The sequence below is a fragment of the Eucyclogobius newberryi genome, unplaced genomic scaffold (genome assembly GCF_026437365.1).
Source record: "Eucyclogobius newberryi isolate DKJ021-1_F unplaced genomic scaffold, fEucNew1.0.hap1 SCAF_18, whole genome shotgun sequence".
Classification (NCBI taxonomy): Eukaryota; Metazoa; Chordata; class Actinopteri; order Gobiiformes; family Gobiidae; genus Eucyclogobius; species Eucyclogobius newberryi.
Window position 1 is genome coordinate 20,315,429 of NW_027315812.1, and position 27,247 is coordinate 20,342,675.

General features: G+C 42.5%; 3 protein-coding genes across 8 annotated transcripts in view; 1 reads left to right on the forward strand and 2 right to left on the reverse strand.

Moving 5' to 3' along the window:
• Positions 1-280: 280 nt before the first annotated feature.
• Positions 281-2,208, reverse strand: LOC140364665 (uncharacterized). Its single transcript, XM_072450932.1, has one exon. The coding sequence runs from the start codon at positions 2,031-2,033 to the stop codon at positions 636-638; it is 1,398 nt and encodes a 465-aa protein (XP_072307033.1). The 5' UTR covers positions 2,034-2,208; the 3' UTR covers positions 281-635.
• Positions 2,209-7,720: 5,512 nt separating this feature from the next.
• Positions 7,721-11,925, forward strand: tgif1 (TGFB-induced factor homeobox 1). The gene is made up of 3 exons (XM_072450933.1): positions 7,721-7,810; positions 9,465-9,691; positions 10,306-11,925. The coding sequence occupies exons 1-3, from the start codon at positions 7,795-7,797 to the stop codon at positions 11,020-11,022; spliced, it is 960 nt and encodes a 319-aa protein (XP_072307034.1). The 5' UTR covers positions 7,721-7,794; the 3' UTR covers positions 11,023-11,925.
• A 1,583-nt stretch (positions 11,926-13,508) lies between these two features.
• LOC140364667 (disks large-associated protein 1-like) overlaps positions 13,509-27,247 on the reverse strand; it is a 74,404-nt gene continuing 60,665 nt past the window's right edge. For 4 of the 6 annotated variants that reach the window (XM_072450936.1, XM_072450937.1, XM_072450938.1 and 1 more), the window contains exons 8-11: positions 21,151-21,569; positions 17,932-18,023; positions 16,681-16,833; positions 13,509-16,201 (exon numbers count right to left, since the gene is read on the reverse strand). In XM_072450936.1, the coding sequence (XP_072307037.1) occupies positions 15,986-16,201; positions 16,681-16,833; positions 17,932-18,023; positions 21,151-21,569 (880 nt within the window). In that variant the 3' untranslated portion in view covers positions 13,509-15,985. Of the gene's footprint in view, positions 16,202-16,242; positions 16,489-16,680; positions 16,834-17,931; positions 18,024-21,150; positions 21,570-27,247 lie in introns of those variants that run through there. The other 2 variants (XM_072450940.1, XM_072450939.1) reach the window with 2 other exon arrangements.

Consider the following 27,247-nt stretch of genomic DNA (forward strand, 5'->3'; position numbering starts at 1 on the left):
TGTAAGTGTTTGTTTTCTGTAGATAGGCCCAGTAATGACAGATATGAACCATAAACCATCTGCAATGACCTGCTCCTCACTTTTAAACTACAGGATTCAAGGATGTTGTGATGTCATGTGATCATAACCTATGAATGACTTCATTTGAAGGAAAAGGCGATTACAGTTGACTGAACCAGAACAGAATCCCAAGAGGATGTTTATTTTTAAGGATGTTCCTAAAACAAATAAAGATAACCAAATATGTGTGCGTTGCAGTGATGAAATATTAACAAATGAAACCTTACTCAAAAGTTTATTTTGAAGCATTCACCCAAATCACCAAATAAATGAACAAAGACATTTGTGCAAATACAATTGTGGCACAGATATTAAATGCAAAGAGGCAAGTCACTTTTAAAAGGGCCAACAAAGTTTGGTCTGCAAACAAGAGAGAAATAAATACTGCATGATAAAGTGTGTATTTCATCATAACAATCACCCCGTCAAACACAAGCCACTATTCTGGCCGTGTGGAGTAAAAAACAAAGTGCACTGCACATCCTTTTCCTCTTTATAGAAATCTTATAAAAAAGATTTTATTGGAACTGAATCAGTGGTTCTGCTCTCGACACCAAGTGTCTCTCCAAGTGCGCTCACTTCCCATTGTCCCCATTCTGTTCTATGTACATTTTGGACAAGGACACAGCCATGGACTTGGCCAGCTCCTCGTCTCGCTTCCTCTGCATCTGTGAGTGACGACACCACTCCTCATACTCTGGGTTTGGAGCACACGTGTCCAGGAGAGCGTCATAATGACCATTACTGAGCCAACTCAGCCAGATCTCTGTTTTGTTCATGTCCTCCTCACCGAGATAATGCAGCATGGTGGAGACTGTGGGGCTCTCCAGGCTGCCCCCGGTGGTCAGTTGGATGTTTACGTTCAGCATTTGGCTCATGGCGAGGAGCTCTGGGTATCCAGCCCAGGCTCCATCCTGTGAAGCGTTGATGAGAAACTCACACACGTCGCCCTCTATGATGGGGTTGAACTCGTCCAGGTGGTCCACGATGTGGTGCACTGTCTGCTCCCTCAGCTCACTGTGCCTGGCCTGCTCTCCAAACACGGCCTTACACACAGCTCGGTACAGACAGTTTCCATCTGGGATAATGTGGTACCTGAACTTGTTGCGCTCTTCCAGGTACTTGTTCTGTCTCTCCACTTCTGCCAGGTACCGCTGGACTTTAGCATTGATGTTCCCTCTCTGTGAGGGGGCTTCCTGCAACACACTCAGCTCAAACTGTCCTCTGTCTCCTGCAGCCGGGTGCTGATCACAGACCTCCTGTAGTAGGACCTCCTCGGGTTCTTCTGGCTCAGAGCTCATCAGCTCCTGCTCATGTGTGGAAGCCCATCCATTGCTCCTGGAGGAGGGGGTCCTCATCTCACTGGCAGTTGGCCTACACATCTTCTGTTCCTCTGGTTTGGGTTGACACACGCTGGAATTAAAACATGTATTTCTCCTGAGCTCCAGACAGTCCGATGGGAGCTGGTCTGACTCGAGTCCGTTCCTCAGCTGATCCATGAGCTCCTCAAACACCTCAGAGTCTCTGTAGCTGGGGCCGTCCTGGTGCGCAGCAGGACTGGAACACGGGGACTTGGCTTTAGATTCCCCCACAATCTGAACCGGCACAGCCCGCTCCACTCCATCAGCTCTGCGGATCAAGATCTCAGCGGTGGATGTGAAGTAAATGGGCCTCATGGATGAAGCTTCATAGCAGGAGAAGGCGGGCATGCTGGCGGAAGAAGACGCGCCCTCCTGGAGCTCTCCGTTGGTCGTTGAACTTGAGTCTTGTTGAGAGCTAAACGCACTGGAGTCAACTTTAGAGGAAGTGGAAGTATTCCCAGTCTGACGCTCGGGCGCTGTCCTTAAAGTTATTGTCACTTTGCAAGTTGACTTTGGGTAGTGTGTGAGCACACTGTTGTACAACTGCATTTTGTCCGAGTCCTTTATAGCGAAAGCCTCTGCGGGGCTGTTACGATACGATGACAACAACATCTAAAAATACGCGGCGTGTCACTGACAACAGTAAAGTTGTGGGAGCGTCTCCATGGCCCAGTGTCCTCACCGTGGACACGAGCGCACTGTCCACTTTGGTGTCCTTGCGTCATTCGGAGTCTGGGTGCCTCCCTAAGTTTAGACTTCAGAGACAGTAACAAGACTCTGCGCTCTGCTGTCAAGGCACATCAACAAACAGAGTCAACATCCGCTACGTTTCTAACAAAATAAGATCATGCGTGATGTTTCTGGAAACATCTTCTTCACAACAGGCAAACTGACCATTACTAATCCCCGCAGTCTATTTCATAAACAATGTAAACTAGAAAGAGCCCGTCAGGTTTAATAGAAAATATGTTATATTCTAAATACAGTCAAAAGTTTAAATATAAGCAATTTTGGCCTATTACACGACTGGAAATGTAATGCCCACTGTGTATGCACATACTGAGCCAGATCGGAAATGCCAAAGGATTAGAGGTCAGAAAGTTTAATTAATACGTATTTATAATCAGGGCTATGACCATGTTCTGGGACTGTCCCGTTGCTCAAAAATATTGGACTGAAATTAACAAGGCAGACTGTGTTTACCAATGCAGACTGTTTTTACCAAGGCAGACTGTTTACCAATGCAGACTGTTTTTACCAAGGCAGACTGTTTTTACCAATTCAGACTGTTTTTACCAAGGCAGACTGTTTTTACCAAGGCAGACTGTTTTTACCAAGGCAGACTGTTTTTACCAAGGCAGACTGTTTACCAATGCAGACTGTTTTTACCAATGCAGACTGTTTTTACCAAGGCAGACTGTTTTTACCAAGGCAGACTGTTTTTACCAAGGCAGACTGTTTACCAATGCAGACTGTTTTTACCAAGGCAGACTGTTTTTACCAAGGCAGACTGTTTACCAATGCAGACTGTTTTTACCAAGGCAGACTGTTTTTACCAAGGCAGACTGTTTACCAATGCAGACTGTTTTTACCAAGGCAGACTGTTTACCAATGCAGACTGTTTTTACCAAGGCAGACTGTTTTTACCAAGGCAGACTGTTTACCAATGCAGACTGTTTTTACCAAGGCAGACTGTTTTTACCAATGCAGACTGTTTTTACCAAGGCAGACTGTTTTTACCAATGCAGACTGTTTTTACCAAGGCAGACTGTTTTTACCAATGCAGACTGTTTTTACCAAGGCAGACTGTTTACCAATGCAGACTGTTTTTACCAAGGCAGACTGTTTACCAATGCAGACTGTTTTTACCAAGGCAGACTGTTTTTACCAATGCAGACTGTTTTTACCAAGGCAGACTGTTTACCAATGCAGACTGTTTTTACCAAGGCAGACTGTTTACCAATGCAGACTGTTTTTACCAAGGCAGACTGTTTTTATCAATGCAGACTGTTTTTACCAAGGCAGACTGTTTATCAATGCAGACTGTTTTTACCAAGGCAGACTGTTTACCAATGCAGACTGTTTTTACCAATGCAGACTGTTTTTACCAAGGCAGACTGTTTTTACCAAGGCAGACTGTTTACCAATGCAGACTGTTTTTACCAATGCAGACTGTTTTTACCAAGGCAGACTGTTTTTACCAAGGCAGACTGTTTACCAATGCAGACTGTTTTTACCAAGGCAGACTGTTTTTACCAAGGCAGACTGTTTACCAATGCAGACTGTTTTTACCAAGGCAGACTGTTTTTACCAAGGCAGACTGTTTACCAATGCAGACTGTTTTTACCAAGGCAGACTGTTTACCAATGCAGACTGTTTTTACCAAGGCAGACTGTTTTTACCAAGGCAGACTGTTTACCAATGCAGACTGTTTTTACCAAGGCAGACTGTTTTTACCAATGCAGACTGTTTTTACCAAGGCAGACTGTTTTTACCAATGCAGACTGTTTTTACCAAGGCAGACTGTTTTTACCAATGCAGACTGTTTTTACCAAGGCAGACTGTTTACCAATGCAGACTGTTTTTACCAAGGCAGACTGTTTACCAATGCAGACTGTTTTTACCAAGGCAGACTGTTTTTACCAATGCAGACTGTTTTTACCAAGGCAGACTGTTTACCAATGCAGACTGTTTTTACCAAGGCAGACTGTTTACCAATGCAGACTGTTTTTACCAAGGCAGACTGTTTTTATCAATGCAGACTGTTTTTACCAAGGCAGACTGTTTACCAATGCAGACTGTTTTTACCAAGGCAGACTGTTTTTACCAAGGCAGACTGTTTTTACCAAGGCAGACTGTTTACCAATGCAGACTGTTTTTACCAAGGCAGACTGTTTTTATCAATGCAGACTGTTTTTACCAAGGCAGACTGTTTACCAATGCAGACTGTTTTTACCAAGGCAGACTGTTTTTACCAAGGCAGACTGTTTTTACCAAGGCAGACTGTTTTTACCAATGCAGACTGTTTTTACCAAGGCAGACTGTTTTACCAATGCAGACTGTTTTTACCAAGGCAGACTGTTTTTACCAAGGCAGACTGTTTTTACCAAGGCAGACTGTTTTTACCAAGGCAGACTGTTTTTACCAAGGCAGACTGTTTTTACCAAGGCAGACTGTTTTTATCAATGCAGACTGTTTTTACCAAGGCAGACTGTTTACCAATGCAGACTGTTTTTACCAAGGCAGACTGTTTTTACCAAGGCAGACTGTTTTTACCAAGGCAGACTGTTTACCAATGCAGACTGTTTTTACCAAGGCAGACTGTTTTTATCAATGCAGACTGTTTTTACCAAGGCAGACTGTTTACCAATGCAGACTGTTTTTACCAAGGCAGACTGTTTTTACCAAGGCAGACTGTTTTTACCAAGGCAGACTGTTTTTACCAATGCAGACTGTTTTTACCAATGCAGACTGTTTTTACCAAGGCAGACTGTTTTTACCAAGGCAGACTGTTTTTACCAAGGCAGACTGTTTTTACCAATGCAGACTGTTTTTACCAAGGCAGACTGTTTTTACCAAGGCAGACTGTTTTTACCAAGGCAGACTGTTTACCAATGCAGACTGTTTTTACCAAGGCAGACTGTTTTTACCAAGGCAGACTGTTTTTACCAAGGCAGACTGTTTTTACCAATGCAGACTGTTTTTGACACATCAGCTGCAATGTTAGAACTATGTATTTGGGCGACAGGGGGAAAAGGCCATCATAAAGAACAAAGAGACACAAACCTCAAGGACTGGACTGACATAATAGCATTAGACAAAAGGAAAAATGACATTCTGAGTTTATTTGGAAATGTATACATTTGAAAGATTTTGGACCAAGTTTATATTAACTTATATTACATTATTTTATATTATACTTTATATTAAGTTAAATATGTTATATATGATTTCGTTTATTTGGGTGTTTAGTTAATTGTTTCTTCTATTTTAACTCTGTTTTGTGTTAATATTATAAAATATGTTTTTTTTTTAATGTATATTAAAAAAATAATAATTCTTGAACCACTTTTGGCCATGACTTTGTATCCCGGCTTATATCTGAAAGCCTTCCATACAATGTTGTTATTTAGATTGATATAGAGTGTTAAAATATCAGTTTTATAAAAAATATCAGTTTTATAAATATGAAAAAGAGAATGTCATGCTAGTCATGATGTGGTGACATCACTGCAGACAGCTGTGACACAGAGCCCACTGGATTATGATAAACACAGTCTGGGTCGTGTAGTTACACTGGTGCTGGTCACAGATTATAGCCCAGTGTGGACCACAGTGTGTGCAAAATGTGTTATGTTGATTCATCCAAACTAGATGAATGTCTACAAGGTTTAACCATATTATGACCAAAACAAGGTGGAAACAAATAAGTACAATCTCTAAGAGAGTAGATTTTGAGGGTATGCCCAATTGTACCTTTTAAGTGAATGTTTATAATAATATACTTGTGAGTAGTTTAATTATAGGGTCGGATCCTGAGTAGCTGAAGGACAGCAGCCATGCATCATAGTGCTTTTAGCTGGAACTAATTCGCTGCACTTACTGTACAGAGTACAAATGTCCCAATGCACAGTTGTCTCAGCTTTGTCTCTGCTCCAACACACACTGCACTGCATTGCCTGCTCTGATTGTCAGCTAAAATGCTACCAACATGTACAGTAGAGCTACTCTGACCAAAACTAAAAACTAGTAAGTTGGCCTACGTTGAGTATCATTTTGTGTGTACCTTTTCAGAATCAAAATCAGAATTGTTATTAACATATAGAATAAGAGGTTTTTTTCTAAGTTTTATAAGAGCTTTTCTCTAAGAGCGTTTTTTATAATCTGTTTTTTATTATTTACTTCTGTACCTACTTTATGTTGCAACTCTGGAATTCCCCAATTGTGAGACAAATAAAGGCTTATCTCATCTTATAATCAGAAAAGATTTATTACCATTGCCAATAAACACAATTCACAAACATAGGAACTTGCTTTGGTGAATCGGTGCAACATAAAACAATGAACAACAATAAAGCAACATATATCAAATCAAAGCAGGCATAATTCAAGTCATATTTGTGGAAGCAGACATACTTGTACTTGTAAAGGAGTAGAATTTAGCCATGTACTACTGTTCTTTTACCTGCGTAGGCCTACAACAAACATTCAGTACTTCCCACTCCCACTGACAGTGATGTTCCACCCCTCACCAGCAGAGGGCCCCGCGCGCTGTGAGCACACACCTCCCTCCGCCACACGAGGGCGACATTTAGCCGCAGAGCGAGGCCCGCGCCGCGTGTGGGACAAATGGACGCGCAGAGACGGCGTTCCAGCAGCTGTCGCAGGGCTGTGCGCTGCATACTAATGACCACTGATCGTTTCCCTTCACGTACTTTTGTCTTTAGTGACCTGCGCCTGTGTACTACCTTCCAACTGTCGCAGGGCCGTTACCAACATGTTACAAACGCCTTTTACGCACGTTTACGTTGATTTTGAAGTCATGCCGTTGTATTTTAGTATTCAATAACAATACAATACAATGTGTTTTGGATTTAGAGGCACGGTGAAGTCAAAGAAAACAAAAGGCAAAGCTGTTCATTATGTAATATTATAAAATTTAATTGGCCACGAAAAATTATCTCATAAAAACTGGGATAAAGCGTTGTTTTGATCTAAAAAAAAAAACGTTGAAAGTTGTTTTAAATCGGATGGATGCGTGCGCGTACTGGAAAGGCTCAACTTCAGCGCCTTCAACCGTCGTCACAGCCGCCGGGGGGGCAGCCTGTTGTTTGTTTTCATCCGGAACCGCGCGCAGAGTCAGACGGTAACGCGCGGGTTCACAAACACCTCATGGCGCGCGCACGGGGAGGCTTTCCACGTACACCACCGTTATCCACAAAAAAACAACAACAATCCCGCATCTTAAAGTGAACAGATCGGTGTCAGAGCTGATGTCAGACGCTCGCGCTCCCCGCCCCGCGCGCGCCCTCGCTCCGGTGCCGCTGGTGGGAGGATCTCCGTGCGTTGAGTCACGCAGCTGTCAAAGATAGCTGTCACCCAGTTTCAGGATCAAACACACACACAGTCAATGAGAAAAGGGGCTCCGAGGAGACACAGCGCAGGGCTCAGGTGAAAACAAAAAGACCCCCTCAGTGTCCGGGACAGAGGCGCGAGACAAGAAAACATCCCGGGAAAACACCGAACGAGAAACACTTTTTGGAGGAATACCGGATATTTTTGGGGGGGATATTCCTCGGATCGCACACTTTGGGAGATATACTTGCACTAGACGAGTCGTTTTTTGACGTGCTGAAGTAGTTTTTGCACGGATATGAAGTCCAAAAAAGGTAAGATTGCGATTTTTTGATTCTAAATCCAGCCACGTGTTTGTTTTTTCAGCGGCGAGACACGGTTCAAAACGCGGTTCTCCTCCTCGATACGAGCCATGCAGTCTATTGTTTCCTTCCCAGACATGACAGGGGCTTTCTGCTGCCATGTGCTGGCGCGGGCTCCAACATCGACACAAACTACTTTAAAAACACACACACAACCGTTGCGTTTAACTTCAGATCGTTTCAAATCCACGCTCGGCACGTTTAATTTAGGTCAGTGCTTTTTTTTTTTTTTTGAAAACGCTGTCAATCGATCATCTTTTGCGATCGCGTCTTTTTGACAACTTTGATGTCACCAAATGTCCAAAAATAATCACTCCAGTTTTCTCAGTGAAATGCGGTGTAAATACAGAAAGTGCGCCTTTTGTCCCGCTCCGTTTGACAGTTGATATAAGTTTGCCAGTTTGAAACGTTACAGACGCTGCTTTTTTGGGACGTTAACGCGCTCATAACCTTCATGTATCGTGTCGATCGCCTCCATGTATCGTCTGCAAACACATCCCGCGTGCTTTAATCGTATAAAAACGCGTCTGATCGTTCGAATAACCGCCCTGACCTCGTTGTGGAAGTTGCTGTTTGCCTTGTTACATCGGCGGACCTCGTGGTGCTCGGGCACACAATAGATCGCTCCTTACAAGTTGTTCAAACTGGGCCAAAACGTGGCATTTGAACGCGTCTCGTGCCGTTTCTCGGTCACACGGTTGACTCTTGGCGGTTTGGGAGTGCTTTTGCTCAACGGACGGGTCGAAATTTGCAAGTAGAAACTTTTGAATCGCGTACAAAGAAGCACGCAGCTCCGGATTCTTTTGTTTAGTCTGGAGACGCTGATTTGCAACAGGTCTCCCCTCCCCCGTCCCCTCTGCGTAATTACCTCATCCTGTGGACCGCGGCTCACACTTTGGAACTTTCCTGCTCGTTTTCCCACCGCTGTGCGTCTGATTCGGAGGGAACATTGAGACAGTCACGTTCACTGTGTCTTTGCTCCTGTCGTGCGTGATGCTGTGTTTGACAGTTGGTTAGTTTTGCCATTACGCACAGCACAGAGTTTTAAGCGTCATTTTCAGTGGTTTATAGCAGCATTCCTGGTGTCTGTGCATTCTGGTTTGCATGGCAGTGTAAACCACTTAGGATAAATCAAAGGCCAATCCGCTGTGATGTAGATTAACTTTGATTAGACATGCCTAACTTAAAAAAAAAAGAGTCAGCTAGTCTGTAATCTTTGCAAACACACCGCTGCTTCTCTTCTAAAATCCCCTTTTGAGCAGTGCTTCTTTAGTGGTCAGCCCAGAGTGCTTAACTTATTCAAGCATGCAAGGTGTGCTGTGCTCAAGACTTGGCCTGTATTTGTCTAGGCAGGTTTTATAACTGACACAGCATCAGACTGGCCTTTGTGATGCCCCCCTCCGTCCACGTCCTTCCTCTCCAGCCCCCACCATCTTGTTCTCCTTATATGAATCACATGGCTGGACCTGACAGTTTGCCTCTGACACATCAGCTGCCCTCTACACGGACGGGTTTCAGTAAACGGCACTGACGACAGGGCATGTGTCAGAAAAGACAAATTATTTTTTATTGTCTTTTTGCTCATGCACTGTTTTGGCCTGCGCAGGCCTGATGATGCTGTCAGGGAGTGAGACAGATGATGAAGACAGCGTGGATGCTCCTCTGGACCTGTCATCCAGCGGCAGCAGCGGCAAGAGGAAACGCAGGGGCAATCTGCCCAAGGAGTCCGTGCAGATCCTCCGAGACTGGCTGTACGAGCACCGCTACAACGCCTACCCCTCGGAGCAGGAGAAAGCCCTCCTGTCCAAGCAGACCCAGCTGTCCACTCTGCAGGTAGGACTCTACTACAACCACACAGCGTGTCTGTCGGAGGGCAGGTTTGACTCGAGAGGCTGGACCTAGCTTCTTGAGTCATTTCCTGTCTTCTTCACAAACACAACATGCACACTAACAGTGTTGAAGGTCGTCCAAAGCAACGCGCTGTTGCGACATTCAAGTGTATGAGACACCGTGAGTAAAACAGAGCTGCTGAGGGCTCGTTCAGGCGCAGGAATTTCCCTCCCTCCAGCCCTCTTCCATCCCAGCTGTCTGGGAACAATGCAGAGTCATTTACATAGAGCCTGAGCCAGTTACAACTAGCCTGCAGGAGGGAGGGAGGGAGAGACTCAGCCTGATTACTTTGCTGACAAAGGAGATTACTTTTGTGTTTTAAATATTTAAACACACAATTAAGTACTTTGAAATGAAGGTTAATATGTAGCTAATGTGCTTTGAAGTAAAGAGTTGTTGTAAACGGTTGATTATAAAGTAACGCAGCCTTGGTCTGAACTATTGTTTGATAGGCGTCTTTTATTTTATATGTCTGGTTTGAAAGGCCAGGTGCAGCTGCACCTGGAGATAAGTGCACCAGCAGAACAGTGTTGAGAGCATGTGTTTGTCTTTTACAGGTGTGTAACTGGTTCATTAACGCACGGCGGCGACTTCTCCCCGAGATGCTGCGCAAAGATGGAAAAGACCCCAACCAATTCACAATATCCAGAAAAGGGAGCAAAGGAGGAGATGGCTTTTCTGACAGTTCCCAGTCTCCCAAACACAGCAGCCCCACAGCCTCCACAGACGAAAGCTACGACAAGAGAGCTCTGCACCCCTCCAACTTTGAACTGGCTGTGCCTAGTGTCCTGAGGAAGGCCATTTCACCCGTGTCAGCGTCTCCCACCTCCACGCCCCCTTCGCCAGTGCTCCTGCCCACCCGGCCATCTGTCATCTGTCACACCACTGTCACAGGCGCGCAGCAGGCCAGTCCCACAGCCACCAGCTCCACAGCCACCAGTCCCACAGCCACCAGTCCCACAGCCACCAGTCCCACAGCCACCAGTCCGCCTGTGGCAATCATGAACTGTGAGCGCGCTGCCGAGCTGCTGCAGTCAGTACAGGCCCATGCACTGCTCCGGTTCCGTGACGACGGGCCCGTCCCAGCAGCCACCACAATCCTCAATAGCACCAGCATGGAGGGCAACCTGAGCCCCCGCAGCGGGCTCTTCAACACCCCTCCCCCCACACCCCCAGACCTCACACAGGACTTCAGTGGCTTCCAGCTCCTGGTGGATGTGGCCCTCAAACGGGCCGCAGAGATGGAGCTGCAGGCCAAACAGCTGGTTTCTTAAAGGGACACGGAGGGACAGGACTGACTTTGTCGACTGTAGAACTCTGTGGAGTTCATTGACTTTTCTGCACGTAACAGAACAAAACCACATGAAAGCCTGATCATTTCTATTTTTGGTAAACCAATCAAATTGAGAATGTTTTTTATTGAAAAAAAAATGTATCAAGGTGCCTTGGCTGTAAGTTGTTTGTTCATTTCATAGACATTTGTATGTATCAACATGTGTATCTTATTTGCACAGGGACCAAAAAATGTTCAGAGAAAATGCTGCCTGTCTATAGTCGTTCCATTATACTGTATGTTATTTTACAGAGCAGAGCTAGACTCAGCCCTTCTCCACAGTGAGACCAACAGGGATTGGTTGTTCCACATGTTTACCGTTACATTTCAGAGACTGGTTCATGATTGGTCTGCCTCGTACATTTGCACACTACGGCAGAAGAAGGTCATCTCAGTGTCTTAAACATACTTTGCTCTTGGCATCTATGACAAAGTTATTCACTACTGTAGAAGATGTTATGTGTTTCATGAGTATAAGTATAGTTTTGATTTTGTACTTTACTTTTAGCTGTTTTAAAAAGAAAAAAAACTCTACTTTTTTTTACTCTTTTCCCGTTGGGGTTATATTTCAGATGACCAATGTAGCAGGTTCTTAGTGCGAGCCTTCACGCCATCAACTCAGCGAAAACAAAAATGGCCAGTGGACAGTAACGCTTAACACTACAGATGTCTTTCCTGACGGAGACAGCATTTTGAAATCACCAAAAAGCAATTACCTGTATTATAGGACCATGTGTATAGTCAATGTGACACAAAGCCCAATGATGTGATTTCATTTCATACTGTGCAATGTTTTGTGGCAAATTGGGGTCACATGGGATTCAATAAAGTTTTGTTTTTTCTACATTTTTCTACTTTATTATTTGGTATGTTTCATTTTAAATTTTACAAAAAAAAAGAGGAAAATTACTGCATTTTCTTTCCAATCTTCAGGTAAATGTGAAAAATACTGACAAACCTTAACTACATTTTGTTAATATAGGCCCAAACTATAAAATTGCCATTGGAAATAGTACATTCATGAAAAAGTACTAATTATATGAAGCAGTACCTAGAAATAGCACGGCATCCAAGTCTTTCCACAGGCACACAGAGACATTCCTGTGTGTGTGTGTGTGGTTTACAACGGCTCCTCACAATTAGCATAATCCTGCATAAATTAACAGGCAAACGGCAGACGTCAACAGTTTCTGGCCAACAGCTTTTATACGTCTCAATAGACTCAGTGCAGGCGGCTTATAAGCTCATCTGAGGCAGGACTCAGCTGGGGCCTCCTCGGGTCCATTAAGAAAAACATTTGGAGCTGTGAATATGTAAAGCAAGTTCTCTTTAAATTTCAAATTGAATTACACTGTCAAGTTGTCACAGAGTCGAAATGTCCTGAGCAATGATTTGATTATGATAGTTACATGAAGAAACTGTCGGCTGGTGGAAAGTACACAAGGAAAAAGTACAGTTATGTAACTTTTTTGGCTTTTTTTATATTTAAGACGTTTTACAGCTGGTGCTTTTACTTCGCTATATTTCTACTGCACTACATTTTTGAAAAGGAATGAAAAGTTAAAAGTACTTTCTATATGGAAGATAATTTGTTTCATCAGATATTTCACTTTTTATTTTGAATTTGAGTTGCTGTATTTTGCCATATACATTTCCATTGTGTTTATCTCCAAAATTTGAATATAAATTATTTTCAAACCCTCAATATCGATTTCTAAATTGCTTAATAATCGCTTTTAAGGTGTTTTTTAATTTTACGATTTTAAACTGAGAAAAAACAATGTACGCAGCAAAATCTGCAGCTGAAATTTAGAATAAAACAGATCAAACATGTATTTTTGTTGTTTTTTCCAGATTAAAAAATCAAAGTTAGAAATTCCAATTCCAATCCAACTAATTGAATCATTCCCCACAATTCTGTTTGGTTTGAGGGTCATGACATCCTGTCAAAAACTTCAAGACACAAACAAAGAAGACATTTCCTTATCAAGAACACCACATTTGTTTGGCCCCTGGCATGCCCACCTTTTGGCCCCCGTCACTTGTCAAATAGCCGCTCAGCCATCTGCAGCATGTAATGACCAATAAGGATTCCACCAGAGCTGCTCCAGACACATACTGAGAAGTTGTGGCCCACCATGGACGAGCACTCTGGGGCCCCCCTTCCCCTGCACTGAACCCTGGTCAGTGGGGTCAGCGTGCCAGCCGGCCTTCACTGTGACTGATGAGTGGATGACAAATCACCAGCAGATCTCTGTTGTACAGGAGCGCGGAGGCTCCAGCCCAGGCCTAAAAGTGCTGTCTAATTATGGGGACCCAGCCCTTGCGGAAGGAACATGCCCCAAAAGCACACCGCGCGCCGGCCTTGTAATCTGCTTAATTATATTCCAATTGGAAACACATGCCTTTCAGAAACCAACACGACACTTCTATGGCAATGATATTTTTTAATGCTGATAAGAGCTCATACACGTGCCATAACATCAACAGTGTAATAACGTTACTTACAAAAAAATGTATATCCGCTTCACATGTTAATTCATTGGGCTTTTAGTATACATTTAAATAAGGAAACATTCATTTATGTACAAATATTCATCATCCCTTTGTAATCACAAGCTTATAATAGCCAGGGTTGCTGAAGAATCATTTGCCTTTAGACAACCCAGCATTCTGGTGTCAGGAGAATCCTATTGATATGTTAATATAATAAACACTAATAATAAATTATCTTATTCGACAGACATGATTTCATTACAATTGTGAGTGCAAAATACTAAAATATCTATTTAGGTAAATGGCATTTCAGTTTGAACTTACGCACTCTCCCTAAAATGACCAATAAATCCGAGTTCCTTCACGTTGAATAAAAACATCTGGTAGGCTTTGGAAAGGGACTGACGTCGGGTATACAGTATATTATTACGATATATCGGATGGCACAAAACTTCAACTGGCTCTAGATTGTCTCCACATTCAAGCAGCTGACACAAATACCTTGTAACATAGAGTTTCTTTGTGGATGCTAGTGAACTGTACGTCCCCTTATTCTGAAAATATGGCCTATTCTGATGACTGGGCTTATTTACAGGTAGAGGCAACACCATTGGTCACACACAGTCACATGATTCTCACTCTCTCTCTCACGCGTACACAAACAATCAAACACGCTTCTTCCCCTGAGACGGCTGTTGTGCTCGACTATTGTATTAGAAATTAAGGCTGATCACTGGAACAGAAAGGGAAAAGAGGTGCCAGTTATGCAAACAGAAATCATCTAACATAAGCACAGTATAAGGGCCTTGTTGTCAGTGCATAATAATAAGCATAATCGCAACGTCATTAAACAGTCATTGTTTTTATACCCATTCAATTAGATGAAATACAAAAAAAATCAAAAAAAGTGAATATTTGATGACGAGTAAGTTGTTTGACTTGGAGGCAGAGATAGTGCACACAGTGAGGAGAATATAGTTCCTTAGTCATAATAATACCTGGAAATCTTGCTAGTCAACATAAAACAACTTATTAAGATAGATGTATTGTATTGGAGCAAGTATATTTGCCTATTAGTTCAAAAAATGAATGAGGATTGTCAATAATGGACAAAATATCAGTGTAAGCATTCCATGATGTCATTGTGTGCTGTACAAGTACGTTCATAAAGTGTTGTTTTGTTTACAGTGTAGATACAGCTACTGTGTGGAGACCTCGGGTGAATGGGAAGCACTCTGGAAATGAACACCTCAATCACACGCACTCCTCTCTGACCCGCACTCACACAGATTAGCTTTGTGGTGTTTCAAACAGGGATTCTTTAAGAAAACTGCACTCCAGATTTTACTTGGGGCTTATGAGCCAGTCACCTGGAGGAGCAGAGCATGACCTCTGGCCTCCTCCTACAAGCCTGTCTCACTCAGGCCGGCTTTTAAACAGACACCCATTTGTTTCATAATTGACATGATAATTGCTCTTATTAAATTCCTGCTCCAGGTCTGACTGAGAATTTCAAGGCCAATAGCTGCTAAATGTTGGAATAGTCAGTAACATTTCCAGAATGTTTACTACTGTTTACTTTATAAATATTCTTTAGATAAATAGTAAAATCAAAGAACTGTCTCTGTGAATTCTACACAAACACACGCACGCACGCGCACACACACACACACACACACACATACACACACACACACACACACGCACATACACACACACACACACACACGCACATACACACACACGCACACACACACACACACACACACACACACACTTAAATGTGAAAAACACACACACGCACATACACACACACACGCACACACACACACACACTTAAATGTGAAAAACACACGCACGCACGCACACACACACACACACACACACGCACATACACACACACGCACACACGCACGCACACACACACACACACACACACGCACATACACACACACACACACACACACACACAAACACACACACGCACATACATACACACACACACACGCACATACACACACACACGCACACACACACACTTAAATGTGAAACACACACACACACACACACACACGCACACACACACCACCGTCTCCATCCAAGCCTCAGAAACAACATGTGTCACACTGTGCTACGAGTTGCTTGGGAATATGAAGTCACTTAAAAGGGTCTATACAGGATACTTCTTTGGGTGTGTGGGGAATCCAAAGACAGGAGAGAGTGCTACATCAATGCTGGGAAATAAATACCTAAATGTATAAGTATATAAAAGAATATAGTAAATACTGCAAATGTACATATTTGTTCCAATGACTTTCATGGTTAAAGGATCCACAGTGTCTGTAAAACTATGACAGTGTCAGTGCTACTGAGCATGTGTGGCCAGTGTATTGAATACATGTACAGTCTCATAGTCTGGTCTGAGCCTCAGGGATATAGATCTCAATACTGTCTGCGCTCTCAGTGGCTGAGCTCTGCCGGACTGAAGCAGCTCGTTTGGCAGCTAGCAGGCGTTTGCGCGCCTCCAGGCGCTGGCGCTCAGAGCTCTCTAGAGAACGATCCCTGGCCAGAGGAGGGTGGCCCTTCAGGGGCTTCTTTGGCACAGGAGGGGGCATCCTTCTCTCCTGGACAGGAATCATAAACAGTCTTAATGACACACCACTAAGTCCGTAATGGCAAGCTGCATAAACACAGTGAGGAGTGACACTTGCAGCCATTGTGCACACGAGTTAGAGCGCTTTAGCGGCCGCTGGCATTAAATCAGAGCATGCATTCTGAATGACCATATGTGGCAGCCATTTGTGTGGGGTAAGCGAGCACGTGGAGGACATTGGTGAGGTTAAGTGACCACTGGAGATAGACAGGCCTCTTTGGTGCATGGCAGGTACAGAAGCGTCTCACAAGCTGCTCACTGTCAGACAGACAGAACACAGATACATGGTGACGTCAGCAGGCAACATGAAAACAACATTAATGCATGCTAACAAAGATTGACATCTTTAATATACAGTACTGGCAGGTGATAGCATGCAGATTAATAAGGCATTCCAAAAGCAAAGCCTGATGAAAAGTGCTCATATTCATTTGCCATGTGTGTCTGCACCTGAACTTTCGGGGGACTCAGAGGTTTCCAGTTGTTGGCTTTTAGCTGGTGGAGCTCATCAAACTTCAGGCTAATGTTCTCAATAGAGAGCTGGAGCATGTCCCAGAAACCTGCCAGGTCCTGGGAGATGGGTCGCGGGTTTGCATTGGGGTTCTATTGGACACACATGTACATGGACACACACAAGACAGCACACAATGATAAGAACTATGTCCTGTTGCATGAAATCAAAGATATCAAAGCATTGTAACAAGTACTAAGCAGAAAGTCAGTGTAATCCCTCATTAGTCCAGGAGAGTCCCATTGTAGAAACAAATCAGTTCAATCATCCGGACAGAAAAACAGAGTCCAGACGATACAATTGATTTTTTTCTCTAATACTAAGCAGAAAAACACAGAAGCAATGGAAAATTAGTTGATGTTTATGTTGTCACAATAACTTAAAATAATATGTAATGAAATAATGTTCACACAGCAAATAATTCAGCAATGTTCATTTATGAATATATATATATATATATATATATATATATATATATATATATATATATATATAATGTTTTACTACTGCTACTAACATAATCAGGAATATTGTTGGGAAATATTTTGATATGTTGCAGTGCAATCTAATTGTCATAGCATTTGTGAGCCACTTTTATTACTATTCCACAGAATCTATATAATTATGGCATCAAATAGCAATAATTTAGCTTAATTTAGATTAGTCTACCGATTGTTTCGATTAATTGATTAGTTGTTTAGAATGCAAAATTCACGCTATGACAATATATTTTGCTAAATTTGACCTAGAAGAAGTTTACATGAAGCCGGGTGGAGATTATTTACAGACCAAAAAGTGTTTTCATCAAATACAGTCATTTTCATGCAATTCTCAGCACATGACATGTTTTGGGGCCTATGTGTTGACCAGTTAATGATTATTTCATCTCTAAATGAGTTGACTGTTATTTCAATTACTGATTAGTTGTGATTAATCAACTAACAGCCCTATATATAATGCAGATAAGACAATGAACAGTAAACAACAGCCCTTTATTGGCTGCTGCACCCGCACAGCCCTGTCTGTGTGTAAGACAGTAGGCAGTGCAGATACAGTCTACCCTGGGTGCATAGTAAATGAGCGGCGTGCCTCTGTCAGGATGATTTGTGCAGGATGATGTCAGTGTGAGGGGGAGGGGTCCGAGGAAGGGGTGGAGGGGGGGCACATGCAGAGGATGAGGTGACACATACCAGATTCTCTTCACACAGCTCCCGGAACTGCTGAAACTTCTGGGACATCAGCAGCTGGGCACTCCCCACTGCACTGCGGATCTTCCCCAGGACTGCAGACAGACACATGCATGACACACACACACACACACACACACAAACAAACAGCATCCACAATGAGGTTAGTCACAGCGCCGCATCGAGCAGACGCGTTCAACCAATGAGAGGGCGGCTGCAGAAGAAATGCAACAGTGCACTATTACGATCTTTACACCATGTGAACAATGACGCTTCCGAGATGAAAATACAGTATGTAAACCAAAGCAACATGAAAGCAGGTACGACTGAGGGTGGGTGCTATTAAAAAAAATAATTTGGGGAATTATCTTATGAAACGTTCCATCAGAAATGTGCAAAAACATAACACAAATTGACGCAGAAGGGCAAAAGTGTAACTTGCTTATGCTTATGTATACCCTTATTTTAAAGTTTACATTGTTATTATTTTTGTATCACCATTTTGTAGTTATTTTTTATTTGTTTTTATTGTGTAGAGACTACATTTCTATCTCTGCTGTTCTGGAACTTTGCACAGTCATAATAAAAATAAAAATAAAGGTTTGATGCCTTTTTCTGAAGAATAAAAAACACCGGAATATCTCAATTTGTTTGACAGATAACGGCTCTCCTAGCTGACTACAATTGCAATATTATCCACTTTTCAACATAACTCCCGCCTCTAAGCAAGACACAGTGTTGCCATATTCATTATTGACAGAAAAGTGCTAGAACGGTGCACATAACACAGCTCTTCTGCAGAAGGCAATGGGCTCACAGATCCCTATGGAGAGCACCTGTCAGCACGTCCATTGCTGTGTGAGGAGAATGGGATGAGAAGGTGGAGCGCTGGAGCGGTGGAGGGTAATGAATCTACACACTCTTTCCCGCAGCCCTTCAGGATGTGAGCGTGTTTGGCGCTGTAGCGTGAGATCGGGGAGGACATAACCTTGAGACGCTGCCCCTGCGCCTGAACGCTGTGTGAAAGCATCTTTTGTCTGGTCTCAAAACACCAGATTAAGCAGGTTTTGATTAGGAATAAAACCTTCTTACCGACTGACATATGAGGTGTAATTAACATGTAAACAGAAGAATGGGTAGAACTCAAAATCTGAACTTAAGGAGAAGGGAATAGTGTCAGTTTTTGTTATGATAATGTTGGGTTTAAGAACATTATATCAGCCTATAATATTGGATAGAGATGAGGGAAGGTAAAATGACTATAAAACCACTATTTAGATTAATTTGTGGATAATATGGCCATTTTAAGAAGCTAGACATTAATATGAATGATGACAATATGTAGTTCAACATGATGGAAATGTAATGAAATCAAAAGAGGGAAAACTTGAAGAGTGAATGATCATATTATTTAGACATCTGAAAAACCTACAATTAGAAGTACTACTCAAATACTAACACTACATCTACTTCTGCCTACTGCTACTACAACTACCTAACCAGGTCAAAATACATCGTACGCAGTGACAACTTCACTTCACAATTGAATTTCCACAGACTAATTATTCAATAACTCTAATGTATCTATAGTACCAGTATAGTGACCAGAAGTGGGTAGTACTGGGTAGTACTGGGCAGTTCTGGGGAGTAGTGATGTCAAGATTGTTCAGTTAATCGATAATCGTGAGTATTCAGGCCATAATATAAAAAAAATGAATCATGAAAAGAGGCAGCCCCAGTGATTTCAATTCACTACATGTAAAGTACGTTTTTAATATGGCTGTTTATGAGACAATATAATTACTTTTTCATTCAGAAAGTTTGATTTCATAAAGCTAGAGTTTTGTCTGGTCATAGTGTGAATAATTGTAAAATTGTGATATTTCTTCTCACAATAAACATAATACTAACATTTGATATTGTGACATTCTTACTGTGTAACTACGTTTACTTGAGATTTACTTGATACTTTTTTACTCTGTTCTTGAGTCATTTCTTGGACCACTACTTTGAATAATATCATTTTGAAGTAACGCTACTCTTACTTGCGTATTATTCTTGGCTCCTCTACCCACCTCTTGCTCAGCCATGTTTATGAATGAGGATATTTGAACACGTACATGGAATCCGCGGCTGTGCATAAACTGGCTGCAGATCAAATGGCTGCCTTGAAGGAGTGTTTGTGCGAGCCCATTACAGCATGTGTCGAGAGGACAGATGTGTGGCTGGGCCCGGCACTGCCTTATTGATAAGTATGCTCGGTATGTCTGTGGAGGCCAGAGGGTCCGGGGCAGGAACAAGCAGCTATTGTAGTCGTGCGCCCAGAACATCATCCAAAAGAGACTTCATCTGAGAGTAACAGGCTTTGACCTTTTTCACCAGAGACGGCACGTAGTCAGAGTGTTCCAGGGTGAGTGACACTGTGCACTCGGGTTTTAGAAGCTGCTCTTTAAAGTGAGTCCCGTCGCGACAACGTTTTAGTATTATTATTTTCATTATCATAAATTTTGTATTAGTTCTCTTCTCTTCATGTTATATTTATGTTATGTTTTCAATATACAGATCGGCCGATATGGGTTTTCCCTGCCGATACCGATATTTTAGAATCCAGAGCCGATATTTTAGAATCCGATAAGACTTGATGATACATTTAAGATAAGAAAAGATAAGATAACCTTTACTTGTCCCATAATGGGGAAATTCCAGTGTTGCAACACAGATTAAGCTGATGTATAGGACTGATTTTGATCATTTTCCCCCAAATATTTTATTTGAAAAGGCTACAAACCAAGTTATATATAATACATACTGTGCACTGCTCGACATAATAAAATATAATATAATAAGAAAATATAATGCCAATAGAAAGGATTCTTAGACATCCACAGCCCTATTTTACCGCTTAAATATAATGGAGCAGTGTAATCAAAGCTATCTTCAAACTAAAGCGTAAATGTCAAAGGTCAATGCTGAAAATTCATTGCTGATAGCACATAAACTAAAAGTACAAATATTGGTTAGATTGGTCTGTTTCTACCTCAAATGTAAGTATTATTCTTTATTTTAACTGTACAAAATGTTGAGTGCTATTTTCATTGCTTTTTCTTTTCATCAGACTAATTCAGACTAATTCATTCAATTCATCAGAAAGTTCTGTTTCACGATGAATACAATGAAGAACAGGTTTTTGCACGGCACATCCTGGCATTTTGCATGACTCACTCTCATCAGGAAGCTCGCTCTCCGTCTCGTCCCGCTCCATCTGCCTGCACCAGCCCTCCATGCGCTCCGTCTCGGCCTGCAGCAGCTTCAGGAACCAGCGTCCGTCGCGGGGGCACACGGACCTGCTCACGGCCGCCAGCTCCTGCCCCTCCGCATCGGGCAGGCTGTCCATCCAGGGGTCGGGAGGCGGCAGGATGGAGGGGTCGAAGCCCACCTCGCCGTAGTCGTCGGCAGCACAGGCGTGGTAGTGGTTGCCCGAGCCCTGGATGCTGACGGTGGAGGAAGCGGCGTCGCGGGAGTGCTGGCGGGGCATGGTGGCACAGTGGCGCGGCATGGGCACGGCTGAGCTGTCGGCGAGGTCATCCAGGTCAGCTTGCACCGCCGTGGTAACGCTGTTGGACCGCGTCAACCGCCGGTAACTGGGAGGAAAGAACACAATATAACAATATATTTCATCTATTTGTTTCTGACCTTTCCCCCCCTCGGTGCAACTTTTCCTGAACAAAAGTGACAAGAAGCTACTTCTCTTAGCGGCTGCAAGAAATTGAGTTTTTAGGACAGTGACAGCTAGACTTAGATATGGTACAGTTAGATAATACATAAGCAATTACCCATTTGTTAGTGCACAAAGGGGTTGTGGGCTACTATCAGAAGTGCTGGGTCTTAGGCAGATAATCTCATGACCCCGGGAGTCACAGGGTAAACACTAACAATTTAACATATATAACAATTAAAGCAATTATATAGGTTAAATTATTCTTCTATTGTAATTTGTCAGGTAATGTGGTCCAGTAATTTCCTTGTGGACCAATAAAGCCTGTCTAAGACCAAAAGAATCAACTCTTTGAAGTAGTAATGGTAGTAGTAGAAGTAGTAGCAGAAGTAGAAGTAACTCATTGTCCTCACCAGTGAATAAAAACTTTTAACAACAACAACAGTGGATGATATACAATGTACCGGTAAATGATAAAAAATGCTGTGCTGACCCAGCTCAGTCCTTGTTATCTTGGCCTACGTCTTCAGAGGAAATACTCCCTACAAGGAAGCATAGCTAGGCTCGAATGGACAAAACCACAATGTGTTGAGTGTGCAAGTCTCCGTGTCCTGGGCACTGTAGTGATCGTAAATAAACGTATTTTCTTACCACTCTCAGGTTACTTCCATATATTCTACAACACAAAAAACAAAAAATAGAAAGACAGTCTTGTCCAGAAACCATGAGAAACCTGAACATTATAATAACCAAATAAAAATGTGGTAAGTCGTAAATAGATTGTCCTGCTCAGTTTGCTGAATGTCCTTCCCTTTTTCATCCCCATCTCACATACTGTCCTGTTCAATAAAGCCAACAGACCAAAAAGACTTGGCTAGCATTAATGATAGTACTAAAAGTATTGAAGTTGAAGTAACGGCTCAGGAAAAACATACAGATATCGGTGAACTAACAGTACATTATACAATATTAGCCTGTGATTGACATTTCATTTTCAGAAGGAAAGCCATTAGTGTCACGCAGTAGCAGTGTGTGAAGTGTATATTCACAGGCCTCGGACTTGCTGCCAGTATAAAAAGCCACACAGATCTCCTCAGATAAAGATGAATGCTCTGTATAGGGGGCTTGTTGTTGTGCGTTTTGTCACCTGGTTCATTCCGGAGCAGTCAAGTGTGCATCATTTGCCTAACACTCTTGTTATTACGCAGCACACACAACACTACACCTGCAGGCTGCACAAGGGGGGCGTGGCCTCTTTGTGCTGCTGTCCAACCGTCTGTGCCAAGTCTCTCCACACTATTCGGAGCAGCCGACCCAGACGTTTGGCCGTGTTCGAGGGAGCTTCCCAGCACCCGAGTAATGAATGGCTCCTGGAGAGTGTGTGTGTGTTGTAAATAGATGTAATCCCTAGTACTATATATTTCTAACACATGCTAAACTCTATCAAGTCAATGAAGGTCTACTATTAAATGCTCAGGTGCAATTATTACATTTACAGGGGGAAAAAAAACAAATGACTGTAGCACACTGTGTTCAGCTTTACTCCTACTGTACTTAACTCCAGATGCTTACACTATATGAAAGTTGTCTCCTCCTCCCGCCTCCACTCGTCCACGGCTCCTGCTGCATGAAGAGCCTCACTGAGAACAAGGGATTGGCCCCGGATAGATCAAACATACTGTGGGCTTTGTGTGTACATACTAGCAGCCGGTAAGTGTTTGAGTGTGTGTGAAGAGCAGTTAAAAAGTAACTCCTCTGCGCAGGTGTTCACATCTAATGACCTCAGTGTGCTTTTGAGCAGCGGGCTAACTGTTTCCTGCAGCGGCAGAGGCGGGCAAGGCCAAACAGCTCCAGACAGACAGGCGGACAAATCAAAGCCTCAAGAACAAGGAGAGGAATTACCATAAGAAAGCATGTGAGAGAGGCATGTAGAGGACATGTTCAGAGACAAGTACCTTGTACAATGTACACGTACACGTTCAATACATGAGTAATAAATAACAGCTGCTCAAATGAACATTCTGTGCAGGAGGTTGACAGTTATCCATTTCATCTCAATATGAGGAACACAAACACAGTATTAGATATGTTCAGGATCAAAAGAGTGAGGTATTTTATGTTTTAATACTACATGTTTCCTGAAAATATACCAAAACAATAAAAATAAAAAAGCTTAAATAATGGCAGCTTAATGTATTTCACTCTCCATACTGAATCTGTCAACTGTAACAAATGTGTTTTAGTTCGTACTTTGCATTCCTCGTGGATTTTTGCAAAACAAGACAAGAACATTGTGTTCCTTTAAATGACTTTTAAGCTGGCAGTACATATGGTTAAGCCACTACGAGCGTGCCAACTTTTGCCTGTGACTACAAAGCCATATGGTGACCACAAGCCAACTCCATGGTTCTCCAAGATCACATCCAGAATCTGGAAACTATGATTAAGCCCAAAGTGTTCAGCTTCAGCGTGCATTACAGCTGGAGCTTTTAAGTTTAGTAGCACAGTGAGGTTATGACCAGTCAGTGCTATGTACAGTATAAACAAGCCTTTTTCCCCTTTTACTCTGGCTCATGAAGTCTCTGGGGTTAGAGAGAGCGAGAGAGAGGGGGGAGGCTCAAATGGACTGAGGTCGTAAGTGTTTGGCACTCTCACTGTCTGGGAATCTGATGCTACGACCTCCTGGGTACACAGACTCACACTGCAATGCTAATAAGTAAACAATCAAAACAAAACAATACACCCACTGATCTTCAGAATATTAACCAGAGTATCAATGAAACTGCAGTACTTTTTCATGTGACCAGTCTAAGTTAACTAAAAGGTGTCTCTGTGGGTTAATATTTGGCTTGGCCACTCATGGAATGTAGCTTGGTCAGTCAGCTGAGACCTCCTCCTGCAGAAAGTCCCTAATATTCCCTGGGCTAACTCTGTGTCAGCGGGTGCAGAGGTGAGCTATTTACTGTTATTGTACAAGATAATGCCAAATAGTGGTATGCATTATTATAATATCAAAGCTGGGGTACCATACTTTTGTTTATTTTGTTTATTTTTGGGAATTTGGGGTTTTCCCTGAATAGTAGACAAAATGAGACCCAGGTTTCCTGTTTACAGCTAATAATAGCATATTTGATATATTTTCAACCAGGAAGTAAGTACCAAAAGCAGTGCTCTGATTGGCTCCCAGTTTCACTTTGTCGCTCTGAAAAAGCTGTACTACTCATGTGAAAATGCACCTGAATGTGAATACAAAGAGTGTGTGAGAGCTAGATGAGTTGGGTAGATTTAAATACTCTCCTTAAAGACTTCCTCCTTTCTCAGTTTGAAAATCAGGTACCCCAGCTGTTTTGTTTATAACAGGACGTCTAAAATATTTTGGATAAATAAAGCACAGAAATTTGTAATGTAATGTTTTAAATAAGATTATAATGTGAAATGTGTCAAACTCCTGCTCCTAAACGTGTTGCCTGGACATTATGGTCTAGTGTGGTCAAAAGTTCAAAAATCAGATACTAATCAATAGTTAATAGTTTAGTTAACTCAATCAATAACATCCCAATATCGAAAAAAATAATAATAATTTGACCGAATCGATATCGACAATAAATACAAAATAATTACAAAAATGACACATTTTGGCCTTTTCAGAACAGTTTTAGAACAGTCTTGAGCTTTCTCAGAACAAGACCATAGGGTTTAATAAAAAAAACTGCAATTATTTCGTGTTGCACTCTATTGTCTAAAACCTTTACCTAAAACAAATATAAAAAACAAAAAAACAATGCATTTGACAGACATATTACGAACACGCTGCTTTGATTGGAACATCCTAAAAGTCATGTGATAAGCTCAATAATCTGGTTCTGAGCCCAAACTGCGATCAAACAGAAGTAAGAGGAATAAGTTTGCCAGACAATTTAAAGTGTCTGAAGTTCATTGAGAAAACATTTAGTATTTTGGAAATTCCAGGTCCATGCCTTGGCGACAGCCGTACTGAATTTGCCCACTTCCCTTGCTAAACAGAAGGCCAGTGTTTTGACAGTTTGAGGGAAAGCAGACAAAAGGGGCCATAAATGCCTCTGTGTCCCAATAGCCGTTCTGATAAGACCAGCCTAATGCACTGAGCGAATGAAAAAACATGGAACAAGCTGGATCTCCTCAAACTGGGAACGCGTTACAGATAATTTGAACCAACCACTCACTCAATAGCACTCTTCTGTCTCTGTATCTTCCCCTCCCACACAGAGGCTGAATCACAATGACTGGAGCAACAGATGGCTGTCAACTCACCCCTCCGCCTGTCCAGCCAAAGCACCACATCTTCTGGCCCAGCTGTCACCAGGGGCCCCTGTGGCTAAAGGGGCTCTGACGCCACCCCTGCCCTGGACTGTGCATGGGGCAGCTGCTGCAGTCGCCCAAGTCCAGGCATAAAGGAAGGGCAATACTCATTATTCCATGGCATACACACAAACCTGCCTCTCACTGGCCTTTGCAGTGTCTCTGATTCATCTGCGTGTTTGTATCCGGTTTCACGTTTAGAGCCTACCACCCTGCTTCCCATTACCGGTATTTTTCCATTGTGTGGTATTTCTGTCTTTCACATGTTAACAACAGAGGGGGTGTGCACTGAATCATCTTCACAAAGAGGGATAGTAACAGGCACGTGACAAGAGGGTACAGCAAAGAAAATAGACCAGATGGGTGTAATACTTCACTTTACAGCACCGTAAAGGCAAAGTAGAATAGCATATTTTATTCCACTTTAATTTCATGGTTATCTAATTACGGTAATCCTAATCCCAGTATGAAGAATGTAATATGAGGTAATGATGAAACAGGGCAGCAAATGCATTTATCTCACTGTTATGCTATTTCCTGCCATTACTAAGCTTTAACCGTATCGTATTGATATTACACTAATAACTGTTAACATGCTGGAGTCTCTTCACTGCCTCCTCATAGCTACAAAGCTCCTGTATTATGGAATCGGCTCCTGTCCATGTTAAAGAGGCCGACACAGTCTCTGTTCATTGCTGTTCACATGTTTTCTCCTCCTTCCCCTCCTCTCGAGGTGTGAGACTGTATCAGACACTGCTGATGCTGACCTGTAGCTCCGGATGTGCCTCAACTGCCTGGAGGAATGTTCTCTACTCTAGATGAACAGCTCTTCATCTGCCTGGATGTGATGTCTCTCTAGGTGAACCCCCCGCTCTCCTCTCGAGTGGTTCTAGCCCCTCAGACAATCTGTAAATTGAAGCATGTCCGTGGGAGTGGGATCTCTCCTTCACTGTGCTTCTCCCTGAGGTTTCTACTTTCTCTCAAAGGGTTTTGTAGATTTCCCTTGCAGAGAAGGAGGCTCTAATGATGTTGGGGATGTTGGGACATAAGTTAATTTCCTATAAACATAGTATAATATGTTTTTCACTGTCAAAAATTGAATTGAATTGAACTAATCTAATATGTGTTATCTTCATAGGTTACCGCAGAAAAATGTACATACAATCTACTGTAAAACTAAACTTGTGCATCCTTTTTCATCGGTCAAAATAATACAACTCTTACTCTGTCTTGTTCTAGTCATAACTCATCTCACTGTATTGATAT